Genomic DNA, 22,654 nt, shown 5'->3' on the forward strand with positions numbered 1-22,654 from the left:
TGGCAAGTCCTAATCTCCCTTCCATTTTCCTTGGTCTTGTTCTTGGCTTTGAAGCTCATCAAATCTTTCACTGGACCTAAATAGGTCTAGAAAAGTATTTTTAGCTGTGTAGTTGAATAGAATCATAGAATCAGTATGGTTGGCGGGGACCTCTGGAGATCATCTAGTCCAACCCACCTGCTCAAGCAGGGTCACCTAGAGCATGTTAGACAGGGTTGCATCCAGGCGGGCCTTGAAGATCTCCAGAGAAGGAGACTCCACAACCTCTCTGGGCAACCTGTTCCAGTGCTCTGTCACTCTCACAGGGAAGAAATTCCCCCTCACGGTCAGGCGGAACTTCCTGTGCTTCAATTTCTGCCTGTTGCCTCTTGTCCTGTCACATGGGACAACTGAAAAGAGTTTGTCCCCATCCTCTTGACTCCCTCCCTTCAGGTACTTGTGCACATTGGTAAGATCCCCCCTCAGCCTTCCCTTCCCCAGGCTGAAGAGGCCCAGCTCTCGCAGCTGTTCCTCGTAGGGCAGGTGCTCCAGCCCTCTGATCATCTTTGTAGCCCTACACTGGATTCTCTCCAGTAGGTCTGTGCCTCTCTTGTCCTGGGGAGCCCAGAACTGGACACAGTACTCGAGATGAGGCCTCCTCAGGGCTGAGTAAAGGGGCAGGATCACCTCCCTCGACCTGCTGGCAACACTCTTCCAAATGCACCCCAGGAGACCATTGGCCTTCTTGGCCACAAGAGCACATTGCTGGCTCATGGTCAATCTGTCATGCACAAGCACTCCCAGGTCCTTCTCTGCAGAGCTGTTCTCCAGAAGGTCAGCCCCCAGCCTGTACTGGTGCCTAGGGTTATTTTTCCCTAGGTGCAGGACTCGGCGTTTGCCCTTGTTGAACCTCAGGAGGTTCCTCTCTGCCCAGCTCTCCAGCCTGTCCAGGTCTCTCTGAATGGCAGCACAGCCCTCAGCTGTATCAGCCCCTCCTCCCAGCTTGGGATCATCAGCAAACTTGCAGAGGAGGCACTCTGTCCCCTCATCCAGGTCATTGATGAAGAAGGTGAACAGGATGGGACCCAGTACTGAGCCCTGGGGGACGCCACTAGCCACAGGCCTCCAACTAGACTCTGTATTTCTGATGACGACTCTCTGAGCTTTGCCTTTCAGCCAGTTCTCAATCCACCTCACTGTCCACTCGTCTAACCCACACTTCCTGAGCTTCTCTAGGAGGATGTTATGGGAGACAGTGCCAAAAGCCTTGCTGAAGTAAAGGTACACAACGTCCACTGCTCTCCCCTCATCTACCCAGCCAGTCATTCCATCAGAGAAGGCTATCAGATTGGTTAAGCAGGATTTCCCCTTAATGAATCCATGCTGACTGCTCCTGATCACCTTCTTTTCCTCCGTATGTCTGGAGATGACATCCAGAAAGAGTTATTCCATCACCTTTCCAGGAATGGAGGTGAGGCTGACCAGCCTGTAGTTGCCTGGGTCCTCTTTCTTGCCCTTTTTGAAGACTGGAGTGACGTTGGCTTTCTTCCAGTCCTCAGGCACTTCTCCAGTTCTCCAGGACTTTTCAAAGATGATGGAGAGTGGCCTGGCAACAACATCCACCAGCTCCCTCAGTACCCGTGGGTGCGTCCCATCCGGGCCCACGGATTTGTGGATATCTAGCCTGTCCAGAAGGTCTCTAATCCTTTCCTCCTCAACCAAAGGAAAGTCTTCCCTTCTCTGGACTTTCTCCCTCACATCCAGGCTGCAGGATTCCTGAGGGCTGCCCTTAGCAGTGAAGACTGAAGCAAAGAAGGCATTCAGTAATTCTGCCTTCTCTGTATCCCTTGTCACCAGGGCCCCCGCCCCATTCAGTAGCGGGCCCACATTTTTCCTAGTCCTCCTCTTGCTACTGATGTATTTGAAGAAGCCCTTCCTGTTGTCCTTAGTGTCCCTCGCCTGACTCAATTCCAAATCAACTCACCAAAGCCACCACTAAGCATTGGAACTTGTGCAGGAGAGAGAGTAGGACTTGCACCATCTTGGCAATAGGAAATTGAGAGAGAAAGAGAAAAGCTGCAAGTAGTAGAATTGTGACTTGAAATATATTGACAGAAGATTTTGAAAGAGGCCCTTTGTGCCTCTTCTCTGGCTTATGTCTAGCCTTTTTAGTAAACTATTTCTTTTTAATCTGGATATTTGCAGTTACCCACAAGAAAAGATGTAACTGGGCATGTGCTAGTTTTAAGGATTGAAAAACAAACCAAAAGGAAAAGTGGAAGGAAGATTAGCTATGCATTCCTCCCACCTTCCTGTTAAGAGTTAGTAAGCAGAGACTGGTAGTAGTAATGATTTGTGTAATGTTTTGTGACTGTCTCAGGATCACAGGATCTACAAATTTCTGCGTTTCAAACACAGATTTCGTCAGTCTGTGTCTTAAATGCTGAGAGCTACATCTGTAATCAGAGTACAGAAAATGAAATTACTTTTCTGGAAAACTTCTTTGCAGAGCCTTTTATAAACCATTGCATCGCTGGGACAAGAACATACAAACCAATTAATATTGCCCTGTAACTGCTGCTGGGTAACTGTGTGTATTAAAGCAATATCTGACTGCCAGAGGTCATTTTAGGGAAGGAATTCAGAGGCGGAAGGAAGGATGACAGTTTTTTTCCTGGCATCATGCATGTCTCAGTGTGGATCACAGTAAACAGCTGAGTGACAGTAACAGTGAGCCAAGACACTGCAGGCTCTCAGCACAGCTTGGTAGTGTGGCACCGCCTGAGCTCTGCTCTTGCTGAACTGGAGGAGGCTTGTGCTTATCCAGCTCACAGCACAAGCACATTTATTCATCCAAATGTGCAGCTACTCCTTCGGGTGCTGGTCGCACAGGAGAGGTATGCTCAAAACAAGACTTGATGTCTTAAGAGTATTCAGATGTTTTAACGCACTGAGACTCCTTGTATCCTCTCTGCAGGAGACAAGGCGCACAAGACACCCCTACCTTTCCCCTTGATGCTGAGGCAGAGCTCCAGTTTGCTGTTTAGAAAACCTTTTTCATTAATTCCCCTTTGGAGAGCCCTTGCATCTGGCTATAGTTGTGCAATTTCTCATTCTCTGGGCATTTTATTCGCCTGAGAGTCATTTATTCTCTCTCCTGTGCATCTAGATTCTTTTTTTTTTTTTAATCTATTGCTATTTAGATACACAGCTTTCAGTCCCTGATGAGGTGTTTCAGCAGAAATTTTTATCAGTTCTTATGACAGACAGACCTAAGTAACAACATCAAAGTTGACATTGTTGAATGTTAGTATTTGTTAGTTTTGTATTGGTAAGGTATGAAAGGCCTTAGTGATGGAGAGGATCCATAGTGTGAGGTAGAATAGTGTACAAGATAAAAGTACCTTAGATATGTGTAACTAAGCACCAAGCAAGTGCTAGCTGTAAACAACAGACATACAAAAAAACCAGACTAGAATAAAAAATAATGTCAGTAAAACAGCACTAATCAGTAAGTGGAAACAGCTTATTTCACATAAAAAGTTGTTTTAACATGCTATCAAGATTTTATGGTTAAACAATATTTTAAAGAGCAATTTGATCCCTTAAATACCAAAATAAAAAAGTAACTTTCTGAATGTATACACTGCTTCTTGCAATTCTTATAAGTTTACTTATAAATTGGAATAAAGAAGCTACAACTCAGGGAAAAGAAAGTGAATATGTAAATAAAGTGCTGTACAGAGGTAATAGCTGTTTTCAAGATGATGCCACTAATGTTCTTGTCATTGAGGCTGTGTCAGAGGACAGGAATTTTATTGAACTATAATCTTTTCTTCTGCAGTGACAGCGGGGAAAAAAAAGATAGGCAGAAAGATTAAGACCAGGATTTGGAGGAAATACTAAATAGAAAAGCTGAGATTGTTTAAATGAAAGTCATTGTTTCTCGGCAAGTTACAAGAACTGTTTGTTGAGGATGTACGTGCGTATTTATGATTGTGTGTATTTGCATATACAGGAAATCTTTTACAAGGAGAGTACTTCCTGAATTATGGTGTATATATATCAGTAAATCTGACCTGAGGGATGTAAAGGCTTTGATGAGGAAAAGCATCTTGCAGTTAGATCTTGTGAAGATCCTACCTGTGGTAAGAAAACTACTTGGCATAGGGGGACGTGGTGGGAAGAGAATAGAGAGGATTTTTGTCTGTTTGGGGAATTTTTGCCCTTCAAGTGCTTAATGGGAGAGTCCACTGTAATTCTAGTTTTGAAATGGAATTACTGCAAGAAGCACTTAGTGTACACATTCAGAAAGCTACCTTTTTTCTTTTTTTTGACTATGAAACCATTGAAAATCATGATGGATATTTTCTTTCTTATTGATCATGGATTCTGTATTATTTTTTTTTACCATAGTTTTCCGTTGCTGTGTGTTACCTAAAATATTTGGCCAACATTACTGTTGGAAGGACTCACACTGTTGAGGGAGAAATAAGCAGTTTCACAAGGAAATGAGAAAAACTTGTTATTAATTCTAATTGACCTGATGTTGCCAATGTGAATAGCTGAGATTTTCCAAGCCATACCAGAACAGAGCAGAGCAGACTGCTGAGGAGAGAAGAGCTCTATCTCACAAGGAAAAAAGATTCATGGGAACTAATGATAAAAGCATGTGAATGAGTTTTAACAGTGGAAGGTAGTCAGAGGCATAGTAGGTGGATATAGAGCTTTTTAGGAAAAGATTGAAGTAGTACAAAAATACAGTGTAATGAATCTGTATGCTTAACATTTAAGATGCCTGTATACTCATGCAGGTTGTATGAAAACTAAATGGAAGAATGTACAAGTCTCCATAAAGTTGTGATTTAGGCAACATAAGTATTAACTTGGAGAGATATTTCATTTGTTAATGAATTAATACAGAAAAAAAGTAGTGGTTCTTCATGAACAGCAGAGGAAAAGAGAAGATTTCTCTATGAATATTTATCTCTGAATTCTATTGAAAGTGTCTTGATCATAATAAAGGGAGAAAAAAGCCTAAATATTGTTATGCTGAGAACCTATCATTAAAGACTAGCAGACCAAGAAGATAAGATGGACAGAACTTTTTTTGTCAACAACTAACAATCATTTTACTTGATGAGGTATTATTTAACTAAATATTCATTGGGAAAAGAGTAAATAGACCATAGAGTTCCTAGTATATTTTTAGAATGTGATGATGCCAGTTTTTGTTGCAGAAGGTGAAGGTAAATACAAGAATTTTCTTACAGGGGTTTCATGATTTTTAGAATGGAAAAGAAGAAGAATAGAAAAAAGCACCTACAAGAAATTAAAAGAATTGATTTTCAAAATCCAGTGAGAAACAGTCTAAGGAAAAAAAGTGCTCAGGAGTTTGGTGGTTCTTAAAATACATATATATTTAAGATATATTTACAGGCTATACTGATGTGAAACAAGGAAAAGAAATATAATTTGACTTGAAAAATCAAAGTTGAAAGTTCCCTTGAAAGTTCTCTGAGAAGGAGGCATGAAGGAAATAGCTGGAATTGCCCTTAAATATGAGTCACTATGGCCTTTTGTGCTTTTTGGAAAGTCCAAAGCACAAAAATGAAAGACAAGTTGGAAGACCTGTCAAAGATAATACAATAATTCAGAAGTTCCTTGTTACTTAGAGTGGTAAGTAAGAAGTCCCTTATAGCTGTAAGGAAGGACCCAGGAAAACTTTGGTTGATTACTTCTCTCCAGAGAGTAATAAATGATGCCAATAAAGGCATACCATTTACTTAAAACATCAGCTGCAATCAAACAGCTAACAACACCGTTGAGAAGGGTGGTAAATAAAGCTCTAATTATGACAGGGAAAACATGATTGAGAGGTCTTACACAAGTTACCTGTATTCAGTGGATGGTGCTTCCTGGAGTTAACAGTTAAGCTTTTGGAGAACAGGCTGAAGCTATCTTAGAGTTGTTAGCAGAAATGCTGAGGAACTTACTATAGTTGCATAAGAGTCCAGAAGGCTGCAAAAGTGCAAATAACATGCCTGTTTTTCACAAAAAGTCAACTAAACAATGCCGAAGATTTATAGGCCAATAAGCTTAACTTCAATTTTCTAAAAAATCAGAAGGCCATAATAAAACCTGGAAGATATCAAGGAAATGAGAAAAAATAAAACCTGCAGATTGTAATGAACACTATCAAACCAATCTAGTTTCCTTTTTATGACAGAGTAAGAGACTATGAAGATAGAGAATAAATGTCATGTGTATTGACTTTAGCAAAGCTTTTGACACTCTTGTGTCAAAGCACACAAAAAACAAGGAACTCAGAACAAGGAGTCATAGTCTAAATTAAAATATGTAAGGCAAGTACTATGAGGGTTGGAAAGCCATACTTGGAGAACAGTTAACGTTGAAGAGTATTGCTATTCATTATTTTCATTAATTTGGTGGTGTTAGAGAAAGTCCAGAGGAGGGTGACTGAAGTGATGAAGGAGATAGAAGAGCTGCATAGCAGGGAGAGACTAAAAAGGCTGGGACTCTTCAGCTTGGAGAGGAGAACATGTTTGATGTTGCTTGCAGCCCACAGTGCAGGAGGTAGGGAGGACTCAATGAACCTGGCAGGATGTTTGTTTAGAATGGAGAAAGGAATGTTCTTGTGTTTTTTGGTTTTTGTTTTTTTTTAATCCAGGAAGCAGTAAATCTCTGAGTTTGGGGATATCAGTAGGTTCAGAAATGACTTGGAAAAGTTATGGACTTTTTAATTGAATTAAATCTAAAGGGAAGAGGATATTCTTTTTAGTATCCACACATCCAGCAGTTATGCATGCTTATAAGCTACGAAAAGAGTAGCCTGGAAATAGTAGCTAGCCGATACTATTCCTAAATAGCATCTCTTAATGTCCTTTGGGAGAAAAAGTCCTGAGCTGGTTGTATTGTTGGCCTGACCTACTAGGGCATTTTTGTATGTAACTAGGTCTATGTATAGGGAGGAGAAAATATCATAGAGTTTAGTTGCAGCAAGAGTGATTTAGGTTTGTGAAAACCTTTTTAACAATAATAATTTTTAAGTGGTTGAAATAGTTTGCCAAGTAAGTTGTGGAATCTCAACATTTTTTGTGGTATGTAAAAGTATATTGCAAAACATCCAGAAGGAATAATTGAAATGTATTTGGACCCTTAGCATAGGTGAAGATACTAGATGACCTCTGAGGATTCCTTTCTGCCTTTTTAAAAAGTATTTGATGGTTCAGCTTCTAACTCATTGTCAGGTTGTGTCTTCGGATCCGTGAATAACATTAACGCTGAATGTGGAAATAGTCGGACCTTTCTGTTGTAGTTCAGTGAAGAGGATTTTTTTTATTGCAACACATTTTGCCATACTAAGTTACTGTTACTGTTCAAAAGATGATGAGTCATTTCCCTGGGCTCTATCTGTAACATAAGTGAGAACATATCACAATTAGCATTCTTTTGGATCACTGCTTTTCTTGTCTTCTGTGGACTAATCTATTTCAGCTTTACTAAATGGATAACCAGGCATTTGAAATGCACGGAGAGAATATACCAAGTTCTTCAAAAACAGCAGAATGGCCGAAGAAAGAGGTATGAGTCAATTGCTGTTACGATGCTGTCAAAATACTATTAATAGAGAATCAATGTGAAGATTAAACCCTTGCTTAGTAAATATGATATAATCAGACACTGTTAAGAAGATCCTACAAGAAAATAAAAGCTCTAAAGGGCTGCTATTGCTAAGGTCCTGATAGGGAGTAAAATATCATCGTTCCACGTGCATTTGCTAGGGTCCAGACTATTTAGCATAATTCTCTGGCCCTATTTTAGTTAAGAGCAAAGCACCTATAACTATTGAATAGAACAATTATCTTTGGAGGATTCCCCATTGAGTTTAACAGGAAGAGCTACTTAAAAGCTGATCTCATGCTAATGCTTAATTTCTCAACTTAGTTAAGTATTTGTGTACTACTTTATTTAAAAAATGTTTTTGCCCTTGAGAAAAGTAATTCTCTGTAATTTTCCCTTTGAAATTTCTGCTTCTTGGGATTTGAATTAACTTCATACAGTGAGGGTTGGCATGTAACTAATAAGCTGAGACATTTGATTATAGTCAGCACAGTGATGGTTCCAGGCTGTAAATATGCCTGGAATAGGCTAATGATTCCCTCACAACATAACCTGTTTCACATGCTGCATTGAGGTTGAATGTTCTATATTAGTTATTATTATGTAATATGTACAGTAGTTTCTATTTTTTAAAATAATTATTGAATTGGTGGCACTACTGTGAAAATGCTGTAAATTAAAGGTCATTCTATTTGATAAGTGGGGATTTTGTGTGCATTTGAATCGTTCTCTGGAACTGATGAGACTCTGCGTGGTCTGAGCACTAGTGTTGTGATATTTAATTGAAGACAAGCTTTAAAAAAGGAGTAATTTAAACTGTAAAAGGATTATTGCAGAATAGAATAGGGTGATATTTTGAGCACTTTTCTGCTGGCAAGGGATTTGTAGGAGAGATTTCATCAAATAGATTAATGAAAGGAGGTCATTTTGTTAAAATTGGTAAGTAATTATCAATTTTTTCATTTCTGATTGTACAGCTTAAGAAATCAGTGTGCGTAGCTTGATTTTCAGGCACTCATCATCTGAAAATTAGGCTTTTAGAGATCGATCAAGCTATGCACCCTTGTTTTAATATTTAGGCCATAGTATACAGTCTTTATTCATCTGTAATGATGAGTTTGTAAGAAAAAAAAGGTAAAGGGACAGGAAACTGAAAATCCTCACCAAAGTGTTGCATTGTTGTGCCAGAACAGTGTTTACAGTTGCGAGGTAGATGACATAATGAGAGCATTTAAGAGCATTTTTAGTGCCTTGACCATCTATAAAGAACTTCTGTATTTAGGTATGCCAAGATGCTTCTCCCCTTCATGCTTCTTCAGAAGCCTGAATGCCCTCAGAGGAAATTCAGAGTAAAGAAATGATGCAAAGAGCAGTTTAACACAGATGAGATTTCCCCCTTCTGGCCCATCTTCCCCCTGCTAGGGAGCTGGGCTGTTGAGAGCCCTCTGTGAGATGTAAGGCAAAGCAGAGACAGCATTTCTTCTTCCTCACCCCACAGGCAGACATTTGCTGTGAGTTGATGCTGCAGGTCTTCAGAGTCTTGAGATATAGATTAGAAACAGTAATGAAAAAAACATTAAGTGTTTGGAAGACCATAGGATGAGGAAGATGTGCTTTTACCTGGTGGAATAATGAAGGGACAGCAACAAGCTGAAGCGCTTTGAAATCATTCTCTATCAGGTTTCCCTAAGCCGAGCCCAGTAACTTGGCTAAAAGTGCATGTTCCTGGAAGGTTTACTGTTTTCATTACAAAAGATCAATCAGTTTTTCCTATTTCTTATATCTGTTACTAATTTCTTGTTTTTCTTAAAAAAAACATTTCAGGAAAGACAGAGCCACTGCTCCCTAATGAAAATCTTTCTAGTTTGTCTGTTGGCCTGTGTTATCACCACCGCAATAGGAGTGCTGATCCTGTCCTTGATCTATGTAGAAAACACTGGCTTTATAAAAGAGACAGTTGTTAAAAGCCATGACACAACCTCCCCAAAACTGGATGAAAAAGATGTGGATATCAAGTTCCGGTTCCTGAATCAGCTGGGGAAATCAAAGGTAAATTGTTCTTTTTGTGCAATAATATTCTAATATTATATATAGAAATATAATGACCTAACTTTGATTATCTAAGCACTAATTGTCCGATCTAAGCCTGTCATCCAGACTTCCTTTATAATCAATGAAGAGAGATACAAATCTCCAGGCGGCAGTTCATTCAATTTTATAGCAGATGTTGGAGGTGATATGGGACCTTAGAAGTTCCTCTGGGAATCCTCTGGGATTCTGAAATTGTAGGGTAGGAAATTCTGAGAAATGTAAATGGAAAGCTCAAATCTAAATATAAGCTGAGTAGCACAGTAATATAACATTTTACTACTTATGACTGAATTTAAACAATTTCTTGAACTCCATAGTCTTTTTTTCAGTGAGCTAAAATGAATTAACTCACAATGTAATGAATTCTAGTAATTACATTGTTTCTGTTTAGTTGTATTTTTATACAGAAATTTATACAATATTTGTATAAAGAAAGGTATCCTTTGAAGAAGCTCTGAAGACATGTTCCCTCTTACAAATACATTTTAACATAGAAAATAATTTCTGATTAATTTTTATTGAGGAACTTGGAACTGTTCCTACAGCCCGAATTCAGGAAAATGTCTTGCTCACCAAATTTTCTAAATATTTTGAATCCAAAAATGTAAGCATAAATATAACTGATTTCCTAAATCAGACTTAAGAATGACATAAAAAGAGAAGCAGATAATTCTAATACCAATATTTAACTCTTATTTGTAGAAACAATACCATTACATCATAACAGGAGAAAGTAATTGTGACTTAAATACATGCAGAGAGAATCCTTACTGAGAAAAACAATGAATCCCTTCAGTATTGCTTACAGTATGCATCTTCCAAAATATTTTTGGATTGTTCGGTCACCCCTGTCCGCAATTAATAAAATTCTCTTATGGCCTTAACTTTACAGATACATCATTTCCCAGGTGGTGAGATTCAGTGGGCAAGATTCAGGAATGATGTAAATGAATATCAAAGTGTTGAAGAAATGGAATTTGGAAAAAGTATCAATAACTTTCGCTCTAAAATGACTTTTGGAACTTTACGGATCAAGAGCAAAGGGCTTCGGGTTCCCCACTGGCATTTTAATGCTAATGAACATGGCTACCTGCTAAAGGTATTACCTAGTTATTTTTGCTCTCCCAATTGGATTTACTTTTAAAGCATCATGTACATTCAGAAAATGTACATATGTAAATAAAAAGGTACATATACGTTATAAACAAATGTTAACCGGTAATAAAAGTAGAATGATCATTGATTCATGTATAACGTAAGTTTTATTGCTTCAGATAAGAGTTTTAAACTGAGGTGCTTCAAACAGACTACTAAATGTTACCTGCAGAAGTGTCAAGTACCTGTAGTTTCCGGTAAAGTGTAACAACTGAAGTCAGCGGAGATTATGGATACCTGTAACATGTAAATCTTGGATCTGCTTATCCAAGAGCTTACAATGATTTCAGTATTTAATACTTTAGAGCCATCACAGAATTGTAGATTTGAAGGACTATTAAAGTTCTTAAGAAAACCTCTGTCTTCATCCTGTATATTAGTGCAGGATGAGAATACTTAAGCATTTCTGAGAGTGCATTGAATCTGTTTTTAAAACCTCCCATGAAGGAACTATTACAATGTCCAAAAATAGTTGTCTCCAGTGCTTTATAATACAAACCATTGGAAAGTTTGTCCTGCTGTACAACTCACATTTTTGTTTATTGCAAAATTTCTCTTTGTTTATCTCCAGTGGCTGTAGAGACCTTCTTATCATCTTCGTTTCTTACAACAACTGTTTATATATGGAAGACTATTCTGTTCCCATGTAGTCTTCTCTTTCCTAGACCAAATATCCCTCCTTGTTTATCCCAAAGAACTTTCATTTGAAAATGTTTGCCCTATCTCACTTTAGTGTCAAATTTCAAATCTTTGAAAATAAATAAAATAAAAACAATAAATACAAACTCATAGTGAGAAACAATTGAAATAGCATGTTAATCTGAAAAAAATGAAGATCTTTCTTTGGAAGCACAGCTACTTAGATATATCTTGATTATTAAATGTATTTTTAAGAGTAATTGTTCATATTTTTATTGGAGCATAACTGAACAGCTCCAACTGCATGGTGGAACATCCCCAGAGTGAGGCATTCCACAGACACCTGGCCCTCTCTCTTGCAATTTTTGGTCAAAGATGGCTCCTTTATGGCTATTGCCAGCCTCTCGAATAAGAAATGGGTTGAATACAAGCAACATGTATTTGTAATGTTCTTTAAACCTTCTAAAATTTTGTCACTTAAAATACTATCCTGGATTTATTTTCACAAAGGCTTGTTGGAGAGAGAACACTGGTATTTGTTTTCCCCTAACAGCCTTCATATTCCTTGAAGTACTGATTTTTCAATGAAGCTTTCATTACTATCATTATGTTACAGGGTACCGCCTGGATTGGAGTAGTTGATGCAGATGACAGCATAGTTACCACATACAATGTCACCGCTGGCCAAGTGATCTTCTTCCCTAGAAACACTTTGCATTGGATAAAGAATGTAGGAAAAGAAGACTGTGTGTTCTTGCTGTTTTTTACAACGCATGAAGAACTTAAGACCTTGGATGTAGATGATGCATTTTTCTCTACCCCAGAAGATATAGCAGCAAGAGCATTAAAGGTCTGTACAGTAGGATAGCTAGCCTCTATCTAGCCTTCTTGACCTTAACATGTCAGGTCCAGGCTCTCTATATCTTTTTAGGGAGGTTCTGTAACTCTGGGGAGCTGGTCTCTTCAGTCCCAGCAGTGTGGAAGAATGTACATATGTCCCTTGTGCAACACTGTGCCACCTTGTGTGTTCCTTTACAAATGCAGAGAAATAAATGACAGAGTTTTCTCCAAGAAACTTTTTCTCCTCCCCTTTTCCCAAACTTGTCCCAAACTCATGGAGAATTCTCCACTGCTCTAAGGACAGAAGGGAAAATAACACAGCGAGAAAATAAGGGAAAATAACACAGGAAGTCCATAACAACTTCCTGATCGCATATTAGTAAATGTTGTGCTATCAAGAGGTCTCATAGGAAACTGTAGATAAGGCCATCATCTTGTTAAAATTTCTTTCATTTGCACTCACCTATTGCCAATGTCTCTTGACCAAATATGGCCACAGAGCTTCTGCTCAGTCTGCATGTTCAAACCACTGAGTTGTGACAGACCTTCCTGTCTGTAAAACGACCTGATGGGAGATGGACGAAGTTAAATCTGCTCCAAATCTCTGTCGTAACTGAGAAGCAACGGCAGAGAAAAGGAGCAAAATGAACTATTCATAGGGCTAAGCAGTTAAAGAGCTGAGGTATCTCCCTAGGGCAGAATTTGTCTACCACCATGTATTAAGGTGAGATACTTGATGAAGTACAATTATAGTTCTCCAGTTTGCTTTGTATGTCTGTCAACTTAATATGTACTGTGTGTCTGGCAGCCACAGGGTGGAGTTAACTTTATCAGAACATTCAAGAAACAAACAGAAGATCAGGCAATTAACCTCCCACCAAATTTACAAGAGCTTGTACATAATGCCACCTACGAGCAATCGCCAGACAACCTTGTATGGCGGTACTTCTACGACCTCAAAGGTATACATCTCAGAACTTTGTATGTAAGAGCTTTCTGTGTTTACAGAGGGGAAGATCTGTAACTGGTTCACTGAAACATGCAATAAAAAGTACATAGAAGAGTAATAAGTATTTAAGGAGGTAAAAAGAATGGGAATCATTTCTTAGGCAAAAATGGTGCTATTTTTCTTGATGATGTCTCTAGTTACTGCCTTTTGAAGATGTATAATTTGGCCCTTATCTCATTTAAACTGTTTTACCCTACTGATTGAAACAGTCTTTTGTTTTTATCTGAACAGTAGATGTGAGAGTGCAATGCCAGTAAGCTGCAGGGCTTCAACATGCTTCTTCCCAACTAAAGGTTCTCTACTGATGCATCTAACCAGAACTGATCTGTTCATTGCTATAGTTACCTTAAGCAATAAACAGCTATACTTTTCATCTCTAGATGAAGATTTTGTAGGCCAGGAAGCCCTGAAAAAGACTAGCTGGAGAGTGACAGAGCTTTTTAGAATATCTGGTATTTGCATATGAAACGTCAATGAATAAATATCTTAACATATACCTAATGATGCCTTCCCTTTTCTTTTACAAAAACAACGTTATAAAAGCATTGAATGATGTTCACTGTTCATCTTATCAACATTTGTATTAAACAACCCTATCTACAGACTGGACCTACTGATTAACAGAGAGCACCTAATAAACATAAATGACAGAATTTAATTCTAAGTACCATTGTAAAAAACAAATGTAGGTCCAGAGCTCCATACACAGCTGATGAAGATTAGATATGTGACAGAAATCTTTGCACTTATGTCCATGTGTTCTTTAAGCTAATCACCTTCTGTAATGGACTGCTAAAAAGTGCCAGGTTCTATGAAATCCTCTTTCTCTGGCCAGAACCATTTTCAACAATAAAGGCCCAGCCCGTAGGTAGACTTATTAGCTGTATTCTGCTTGAAGATCTAGCTGTGCCGAGACAGTGGTTCAGGAGACAAATATGCCAGGTTTGTAGCTTATTTGCATTAGTGATTCTTTGCAAACTATTGTGACACACAATTAGGGCCATAAGGGTCACCATGAGTTAATATACTAATACTTAGTATGTTCTTTAAGTGTATTGTGATTTATTGTAATCATATTTGTAACAGGAAAAAAATGTTGTGTAAAGGCAGATGTGTGCTCATGCAAGAGATCAGTAATATAAATTCAGGAAAAAATTCTAATATGAAATTTTTGTTATGATGATCTGTCTATACAAACATACTGTAAACTAGATTAATCCCTTCTAGTGTGTATAGTGTCTAGTGCATGAAGGAATAATAAGCTAAAAGCACTTCCATTTTTGGATCCAGAGGCTCATAAGATTTGAGTCCTGAAGTTTAGGACATAGTGATTTGAGGTTGGAGTGGAAAATGCTCATTTGACTGTGTCCTTTTTTTTATTTTTTTTTAAGGGTCAAAAGAATATCCTTTTCCAGGAGGAATCTTTCAGTGGGCTCGCTACCGCATAAATGGAACTGGATTAAACAAGACAGAGAAAATTTTTAGTGAGTCGCTGAATAAGGTATGTGCTTTCAGTTAGATACTGTATTGATACATACCATAAGGCATAATATGCAATATGTGTGGGTTCATCACTGCCTCGTTGTATTTCAGGGATACAACAAATTTGAGGGATTTTCTGAACATTTTTGTTTTGCTTTTCAGCATGAAAATACCCTTACCTTAGCAACTCTCAGAATATTCAGCAATGGACTGGGGCAGCCTCATTTCCACTTCAACGCTAATGAAATGGGTTATGTCATTAGTGGCTGTGGAAAGGTAATTTTCACTGGAGTTTTGACTGTATAACAGCTGCAGACCTAATAAGTGATTCCCATCCGTGATTATTGATAACACTGCAAAACTTTCAAGGTCTACTCATTCCTTCTTTGTACAAAATTTTTCTCTCTGTTACGTTTGTGGAAGTTTGTCTAATCAAAATGGAGTTATACAAAGAGCAGAATTGGTCTTTGTAAACTGTTCAGCAAAAAATGCCGGTGATAGGAACTCCCACTCTCCTGGATACTAGGAGTATGAAGTAAAAAACAGAAATAATTTTGATTTAGTGCCTCTAAGCAACAAATAAAAGTTTAGTGGGAATTAAGAATTAGGATATATTTTTTCTTTCTGAGTTTCTTTCCCTCAATGCAAATTTGAAATGAAAAGGTAACTGAGATGGGATGATGGAACTCCATAATGCAAGGTGTTACCATGTTCTTACTCAGGAATTTGCCTTGGACCCATATAACTGTTTGATGTCTCAATGAAAGTAATGACTCTACACTAGCTGATTTCAGTGCAATGTTGGGACCATCACTATGTATTATTCCAATAACAGCACACTGAATATTGCTACTGAATATTGCTGTTTAACTTGCTATAGGTTGGGGTTATTGCATCTGACGTCACCACCAATTTCAACATTGACATTGGAGATGTCATATTTTTCCCCGTTGGAAGCCAACATTATATCAAGAGTGTGTGTGATGAGGATTTATTTTTGATTCTAGCCTATAGTACAGGCAACCAGGTAAGTAAGGACAGGGAGTAAAAAGTGTTCAACTGTGGATAAGTGTATGCTTTTCTTATGCATGTAAGCCTTATGCTTTGGTGCACACCTTTCAAAAGAAATTCTAAGACTGTCTTTTCTGGTGTGAATGGTTGACGTGCAACACCTGCTAAAACTCTGTACTTGAGAACAGCAGGTGAAGAAAACAAGGAATAGGTCTGTGGTAGGGAATGGTATGCTCCTGCATGTCTGCGTATATGTACCTGTGGAAGAGAGAGAGGGATGAACTTCAGATTATGCTTGTGCGTGATGTGCTGTTGGTGCTTAAGAGACGGAGCTGGTCGGTGGGTGGACTGGACAGGCTGTGGCTCCTCACAAACTCGGGAACCACAAAAGGGAGACATCCTCACAGGCCTCAAGCAGGTCTGTATGCTAGCAGTCAGAGCAAGGGTATAGTAAACTGAGATTATATGGACCTGGTGATGCATATAAGGCTTATAACAAGTTACTTATATTCATTCATGTTCATGTTGTATTTGGCATGCACTTTAATATTCCATATTATTAATCTTGTAAAAATGATAAAGTCATTATGATTATTCTTCATAAAATATTGTATTTTTTCTTTATAGCTGGAAACTCTTCGTATGAATGACTACTTCCATGCAACAGCAGATCATATCCTTGCTCAGCTTTTTTTCAAGGAACAGAATGAGTTTAAGAAGTTCCCAAAGCCTTCTAAAAAATGAGGCAAATAACTTACGTTAGCATTTAATTACTCCAAGTATTTTTCATGATTGCCATATTTCTAGCAGTACTTCTTGCTACCTTTCCTGCTATTTATACAGAGACTTTCAGAAAACAGAAGAATTTCAGGTTATTACTTATAAAAAGGTTTTTTTTATATTTGTATTTTTTAACTTGTTTTATTTATAGTAAATGTAATTTTATTGTATATCAAAGTAACTTCTACCACTGCAATTGCCTTTTGCTCTGTGTATCATCCATTATCTCACTTTATCCCTTCCCTCACAGTCCTAAATTTTACATTGATTTTCTGTACTGTTGAGAGTACTCTACCTAGTGATGCATAAATACAGTGTGTTTACACGACTCGCTCTGCTGCCTGAAACCAAGTGTTGTTACAAGCACTGCATCTAATGGGATTGCAGGAATGAGCTCTCCATACGTTCATGTTGAGTTCGCTTTCCCTCCCCAAACTCCCCTCAGTAAGACGCTGTATAAGAATTTAAGGCAACTAGCTTCTTTTTATGATTTTGCCACTAAACTGTTATCTGATTTTGAGCAAAATATTTGAGGACAGATTTGTAACAGAATGTGGTCAGTAGCAGCTGTGCTGTGTGCTAGACCCCCCCCACCCCCACCCCCTGCCATGGTCCCTCTGCAGAAGTTGGGGAGCATTTGGCCCCAGAAAACTGGGCCAGCAAGAAGGAAGGATGATTTGACACACTGACATCTATGCCATTTTCTTGTGACCCTCAAGATCCATTCTGCCAGGTAATTATACCCAAGAAAATGGCTACAAAAGGGAAGCGTGGAGATATTTTTCCATTTTCCATAGGCTAAGGCATTTTTTCAGGGAAATGATCTCTGTCTCAGGAAAAAAACTGTGCAGGTCACATGGTTCAAATCAAATCAGGGCCAAAGTGGTTTATTATCAATACATGATGTTGTTCGTGGTGTAGATGAAGACAGCTGCTGCTAGTAAAAAATGGCAATTGTATTACTTTAAAAATAAAAAATAAAAGCACCCTAAGAATGTTGAAAACCTGAAACTTTTAATTTGGGTTTTGCAAGCTGATCTCCGTGAATTTGCAGATCCCGAGAAGTGTGAAGCTACAGAAACAAACTGGTGGAAATGTTTCTGTGGGAGACGCCTGTTTACTTAGCTCCGCTCGCTGTTTCGTTAAGGTTTGCAGGGGTTTGGGGCTCAGCACGCCCGTCGCGCGTTTCTGGAGCCCTGCGGGAAAGCCGCTCCCGCGGCCGTGGACGCTCCCGCTCCGCGCTGGCGCCGTGAGCCCGCTCTGGGGACGCTCCTGCGACGGGACGCGCCTGTGAAATGCATTTTCCAGAAGCGATCGCTGCCCCGGCAGCGTCTCTAACCATGCCCTTGTGTTTTATAGGCGGGCTGGTGTTTATGAAGACTTCTGTTTTTTTTTTTTTTTTTTTAACTAAATAATTAGCATGTTCTCAGGCTTATTTTTGGTTTTAATAAAGTTTTGGTCTATTAATTGCAGATGAATGCTCCAGTTTGGTGAAGCACTTTTTGCTTAACTGTAAGCATGTCTACCAGAGGGATAACTTCGTTATCTGCTTTGTAGATGTACTGATTTTAATCCTTCTTTAGTGCCTGTTAGTAATGATCATAGACTCATGGAATCAGTAAGGGTGGCAGGGACCTCTGGAGATCATCTAGTCCAACCTCCCCGCTCAGCAGGGTCACCTAGAGCACGTATGATGTAATGATGACCCAGCTGTTCCTCCAGGAGATTCTGTAGCTGTCTTTGATCGTAATCCAGGGTATGGGGGTGTTCATACCGAAGAGTTGCTTTTGACTGGAGTCAGGGCCCAAGGTAAAAGCTTTCTTCCGTGTGGCTCCAGTCAGTCACTTGTTGGCTGCAGTCAGCTTTGGGTTGTCACCGACTGGGATTTAATATCCAGTTGCATTTCCTGTCCAACCTCTTGGAATCGGAGCCCGAACAAACAGTGGTGGCACCTGCGTCAGGTCCCCGTTTTGCGTAAACCGCCTACGTCGATGAACGTTCAGTAACTTTGGTGAGCCAAAACCCTAAGGACTCGCCGAAGGTAACAAAAAAGGATCCGGAGACCCTCTAGAGCTTGGAACTGCTGCCTGTGCAGCGTTTGAAACGCTAGTGCAAGACGGGCTGAGGTGTCCCGCGCGGAGGTGACGCTGGTCCGGCGCTCCGCGGGATCCCGCGGCCCCCGCCGTGCGTCGCACGTTCAGCGCTGGCTGCACAGAAAATCTCAGTATTATTCCAGGTCATTAGTATCGCTATTTTGCAGTCAATATTTGGCCACTAAAAGCGATATATTCAGCGAGCAATGAAATACGCTGTCCTCTTTTGTTTTCCCTGGATTAGTAAATTAGAGGATAGATCAGAGCAGGTGGGGTTTTTCAGTTTGGGGGTTTGGGGTTTTGTTTTTTCCTAATGCTGCCACGCTGAGATGACAGGACTAAGATGTAGTGTGCTCCTGTCACTACGCAGGACAGGCCAGTCTCCAGGCTCTTATTTTTCTTTTTTTTTTTTTTTAATCTTCTCCAACTCCATTATTTCCTTGGAGAAGCTATCAGTCAGGTATTGTGCAGAAAGCTTTTCCAGCCATGGTGATGAAAAGCTTTTCAACTGGCATGGAAGAAATGGACTCAAAATGCATCTGACTGGCTGTGATGAGCTTTGTCTAAACAGATCAGACCAAATATTTCCACTCAGCTCCATGAAGACGAGAAGGTTGAGTGCTGCAGGAATCACTGACGTCCAGCTCATACCGATGGCTTCTCACATGGATTCAGTTTTGCTCTCCTGTTACTTTTATCTCTAAAATCATCATTTTTAAGTTCTAAATATGGTGACACAGAAAGGCCTTGTGTGGGGGTGTTGGGTTTTGTTGTTGTTGGTGGGTTTTTCCCCAGCTGGCAGAACTACCCATTTCAATCCCCATTCCAGCTAATAAAAACATAATATTATCTAACTCCTGTTTGAGATTTGAGATCTCAAACTGACCTAATTCCCCCCGGTTTTGCAAGTTCAAAACGCAGGGAAAACTCTCCGTTAACGCATGAATGGACGTTTGAGGACCAGCGCGAGTCGCTCGCAACGGGAGGTGTTACTCAACGCACCCACAAACCCGTCCTGGGGTGTTCTCCTGGAGACAACTGGGATAACACACTGATTGAAACACAGCAACACGTTTGCTGGAAGCTGTCTTGCAGCTCGCACTGGGGGGGTTCTTCTCTGTCCCGGTCAGCGTGCACTGAGCTGCTGGAGAGCGTGGGGCGACGGCTGCCTTCCCCCTTCCCTTTCTGCCTCTCCTTGGGCAGCGGGAGGTGGAAACACCTCCGTTCGGGGTGAGTGGCAAACGAAACCCAGCTTCCTCCTCTGGGAGCTTGTCTGGGAAGAGTTTAGGGTTTAACGAATGTGAGAACCAGAGCCAGCAAGTGCACCTAAGCTTTCCAAGAAGGAGGGAAAGCGAAGCTCTGGGCGTGCTCTACAGGTCATCTTGAGCAATTCTGAGCAAACGCAGCAGGTTCAGAGCTGCCCGGCTGTAATTCAGGACCATTTCCTGAATGCTTAAGCGCTCGAGGGAAATTCCCCTCTCCTTAGCTGAAACCTTTCGTATTTCCTTCCCTTGAAAGCACGTGTAGGAAGTTGGGGGTTTCTGCTGTGTTTCTCGCCATTTGCTTGTGCAAAGCGCCCAGCTGGGCTCTGGAGGCGTTTCGCCTTTCCCCATCCTGCTGCGACGCATCAGCACCACTGAATCATGCCCATTTACATTTCTTCTATTTTGTCTCTGTGTGTGTATATATATATATATTTTTTTTTTTAAATGAAAGGTAGTAAATACTCAAAGAGAATAGCTGGATACAGAATTTTTGTGCTGTACACCATGCATTCACTCTATGTCTCAAGTCTCTCATTTCTCAGCTATAAAACTTCATTTAAAAAAAGGGGAAAGAAAGAAAAAGTTCTGTACAGGCAGGACCACCCTGATGGGTTGGAGCACTCGCTCTGGACTGGCCCCGTGCAGGGATGTGCCTCGCCGCCCCCCTCTCTGCAAGCGGGTGCCTTGAGTGCGGTCCTTAACAGGGCCCCAGCCGGGATATTCTAAAGCTGTTTCTGCTTTAGGCTAGCGACGGCACTCAGCAGTGAGCTGCAAGTCCACCAGCAGAAGAAGAAATCTGGGAAATGCACCTTGGTCTGACCAGGGGGACGGGGGGCTCCATCAGCTAAAAAGCATCGGAGCCATCACCAAGCTCAGTAGGATCTCAAGGGGACTTGATGCAGGATTATTTAATAGTTAAACTTGCTTTGAAAACGGTCTTGCACCTTTTTTTCTCATGTGAATGAGCCATCACGGCACAGGTGAGCTTTATGGAGCCCAGGAGACAACAGGGAATTTCCCGAGCTTTATTATTTCCCGAGCTTTATTGTGGCTTCTGCTCACAATCATGTTTGAAGTATTTAAACACTTTATATTTATTTAACAATGCAAATATAAGCAAATGAAAAATGTAACCCACACCCAAATCCCACCTTTCACAGGAGTAAGTATTACTGGTTGGATTATATTCTTTGAAGGAAAGCCAGCATTTGTTACTTCGAGTTAGTTTTTGGTGACTGCACTGCTGGAAATAGTTTTTATACTATGATTTTGCTATCCATAGGGGTGACAAATCTCTTCAGAACCCAAAGTTACCCAATTTGTTAGGGGGGACCTTCTTAGCACCCCTCCTGAAGGTATCTGCAGAGGCAGGTAGGACCTTCATGGATTTTAGCTGTCGCTGGTTGTCACCATGACTCTGGAGGGGTGATGTCTGCAGCCTGTTTGGACTCATTTCGGAGCAGACTGAGCAGGGACCCGTGCAGGAGCCAAACCACAGTTTTAGTTTGGGTGTCAGCCTGGGTTTCCCTGCTTTCGTGGTGGTGACCCTGCGCCTCCCCGGAGCTGCTCCCCCTGGAAACACTCGTGATGCTAGCCATGCTTTAAATGCCCAGAAATGGTTTGTTTTTGGAATAAATGCATTTTTAACAGTTTTTTAACTGTTTAATTAATTTAATTAAGTTAATAGTGCATTTGTTAATTACCTTTCAGTGCCGTTGCTTATAACGCCCTGCTTCGCTGCCAGCGGTTGCAGCCGTGCTCCGCTCCGAGCTTGCAGCCGCAGTCGCTGGCTGACACCTAGGGGAGAGCTGGAAATGCGGCCCCGGCGAGGAGCTGCCGCTCCTCGCAGCTCTGTCGTCAGGAGCAGTCGCTGCGCGTAAGACATCCTGGGCAAAAAAAAACCCAGGCTGGCTTTTAGCAGGGCGATGCCTCCCCTTCGCGGGGCTCGCCGGCTCACCGCCCAGCGTAGTTTTACCAGCTGCTTTTCCATCCCTCCCTCGCCGCGGTGTCCCGGCTTCGGTTCCCACCTCCTCCCCCAGCTCCTCAGCTCACCGCTACTCTCCTTCTTCAGGTCCCTAAAACCCAGAAGCGTTTCCTCCCACACCGGCAACAACTATGTCATTACTCGATCACTGCAAGAACACCCTAACGAATCCCAGGGTGTCACAAATTCGGCTTTCACGCCCCAGCTCTGTGATGCATCGGGCTCTTACGGAAGATACAGTTCAAGCGCTATTTATCTTAAAAATAGAGGTGTTGACACCCATGCAAACTGCTTGCTGCAAGCGGCAACAAATTCTTGCAGTCCGGCTAAAACGCAGGCCCAGGGCGTTCACCCACGAGCACGCACTTTTTGCAAGTGCCAGCACCACCAGCTGAATACTGGAGTGCTCCCTCCCTAGTGGAGTGCACCCGAGGCACCACAAAACCCTTCCAGAAGCTTCAAGTGGTGACAAATCACTTGACCCTATGAAAAGGTGCCCCCACCGCAGCGTTTTTTTTTTCCTTTTTCTCTTCCTACCTCTGTGCCCTTCTGCGTGTCGCTGAGGGGTGACTAAGCTCCTTGGAGGTGGCTGAGCGTACAGCAGCATTGCTTAGCACGATGTGAACGTGCCAGGAAGTTCACCGAGGTTTAGTGGTCTCAGTAGTAACCACCCACCCAGCAG

At 40.8% G+C, this 22,654-nt stretch overlaps 1 protein-coding gene across 2 annotated transcripts; it reads left to right on the plus strand.

Moving 5' to 3' along the window:
- Positions 1-1,420: 1,420 nt before the first annotated feature.
- DYNAP (dynactin associated protein) lies at positions 1,421-16,786 on the plus strand. Of its 2 annotated transcripts, XM_062600029.1 has the most exons (10): positions 1,421-1,450; positions 7,498-7,584; positions 9,448-9,672; positions 10,607-10,813; positions 12,125-12,358; positions 13,157-13,310; positions 14,749-14,858; positions 15,002-15,115; positions 15,720-15,866; positions 16,478-16,786. In XM_062600029.1, the coding sequence occupies exons 2-10, from the start codon at positions 7,507-7,509 to the stop codon at positions 16,592-16,594; spliced, it is 1,386 nt and encodes a 461-aa protein (XP_062456013.1). In that variant the 5' UTR covers positions 1,421-1,450; positions 7,498-7,506; the 3' UTR covers positions 16,595-16,786. The 2 variants fall into 2 exon arrangements, with proteins under 2 accessions (XP_062456013.1, XP_062456014.1); XM_062600030.1 differs by lacking the exon at positions 1,421-1,450 and having other exon boundaries at positions 7,268-7,584.
- Positions 16,787-22,654: the final 5,868 nt, after the last annotated feature.

Source organism: Rhea pennata, chromosome Z (genome assembly GCF_028389875.1).
Source record: "Rhea pennata isolate bPtePen1 chromosome Z, bPtePen1.pri, whole genome shotgun sequence".
NCBI classification, from domain to species: Eukaryota; Metazoa; Chordata; class Aves; order Rheiformes; family Rheidae; genus Rhea; species Rhea pennata.

Excerpts from the sequence above, each read along its gene's own strand:
- DYNAP (XM_062600029.1), top strand. The coding sequence starts at position 7,507 with ATGGATAACCAGGCATTTGAAATGCACGGAGAGAATATACCAAGTTCT. Across the intron at positions 9,673-10,606 it reads ATCAGCTGGGGAAATCAAAG|ATACATCATTTCCCAGGTGG; the intron begins GTAAATTGTTCT and ends TTAACTTTACAG. Across the intron at positions 12,359-13,156 it reads TAGCAGCAAGAGCATTAAAG|CCACAGGGTGGAGTTAACTT; the intron begins GTCTGTACAGTA and ends TGTGTCTGGCAG.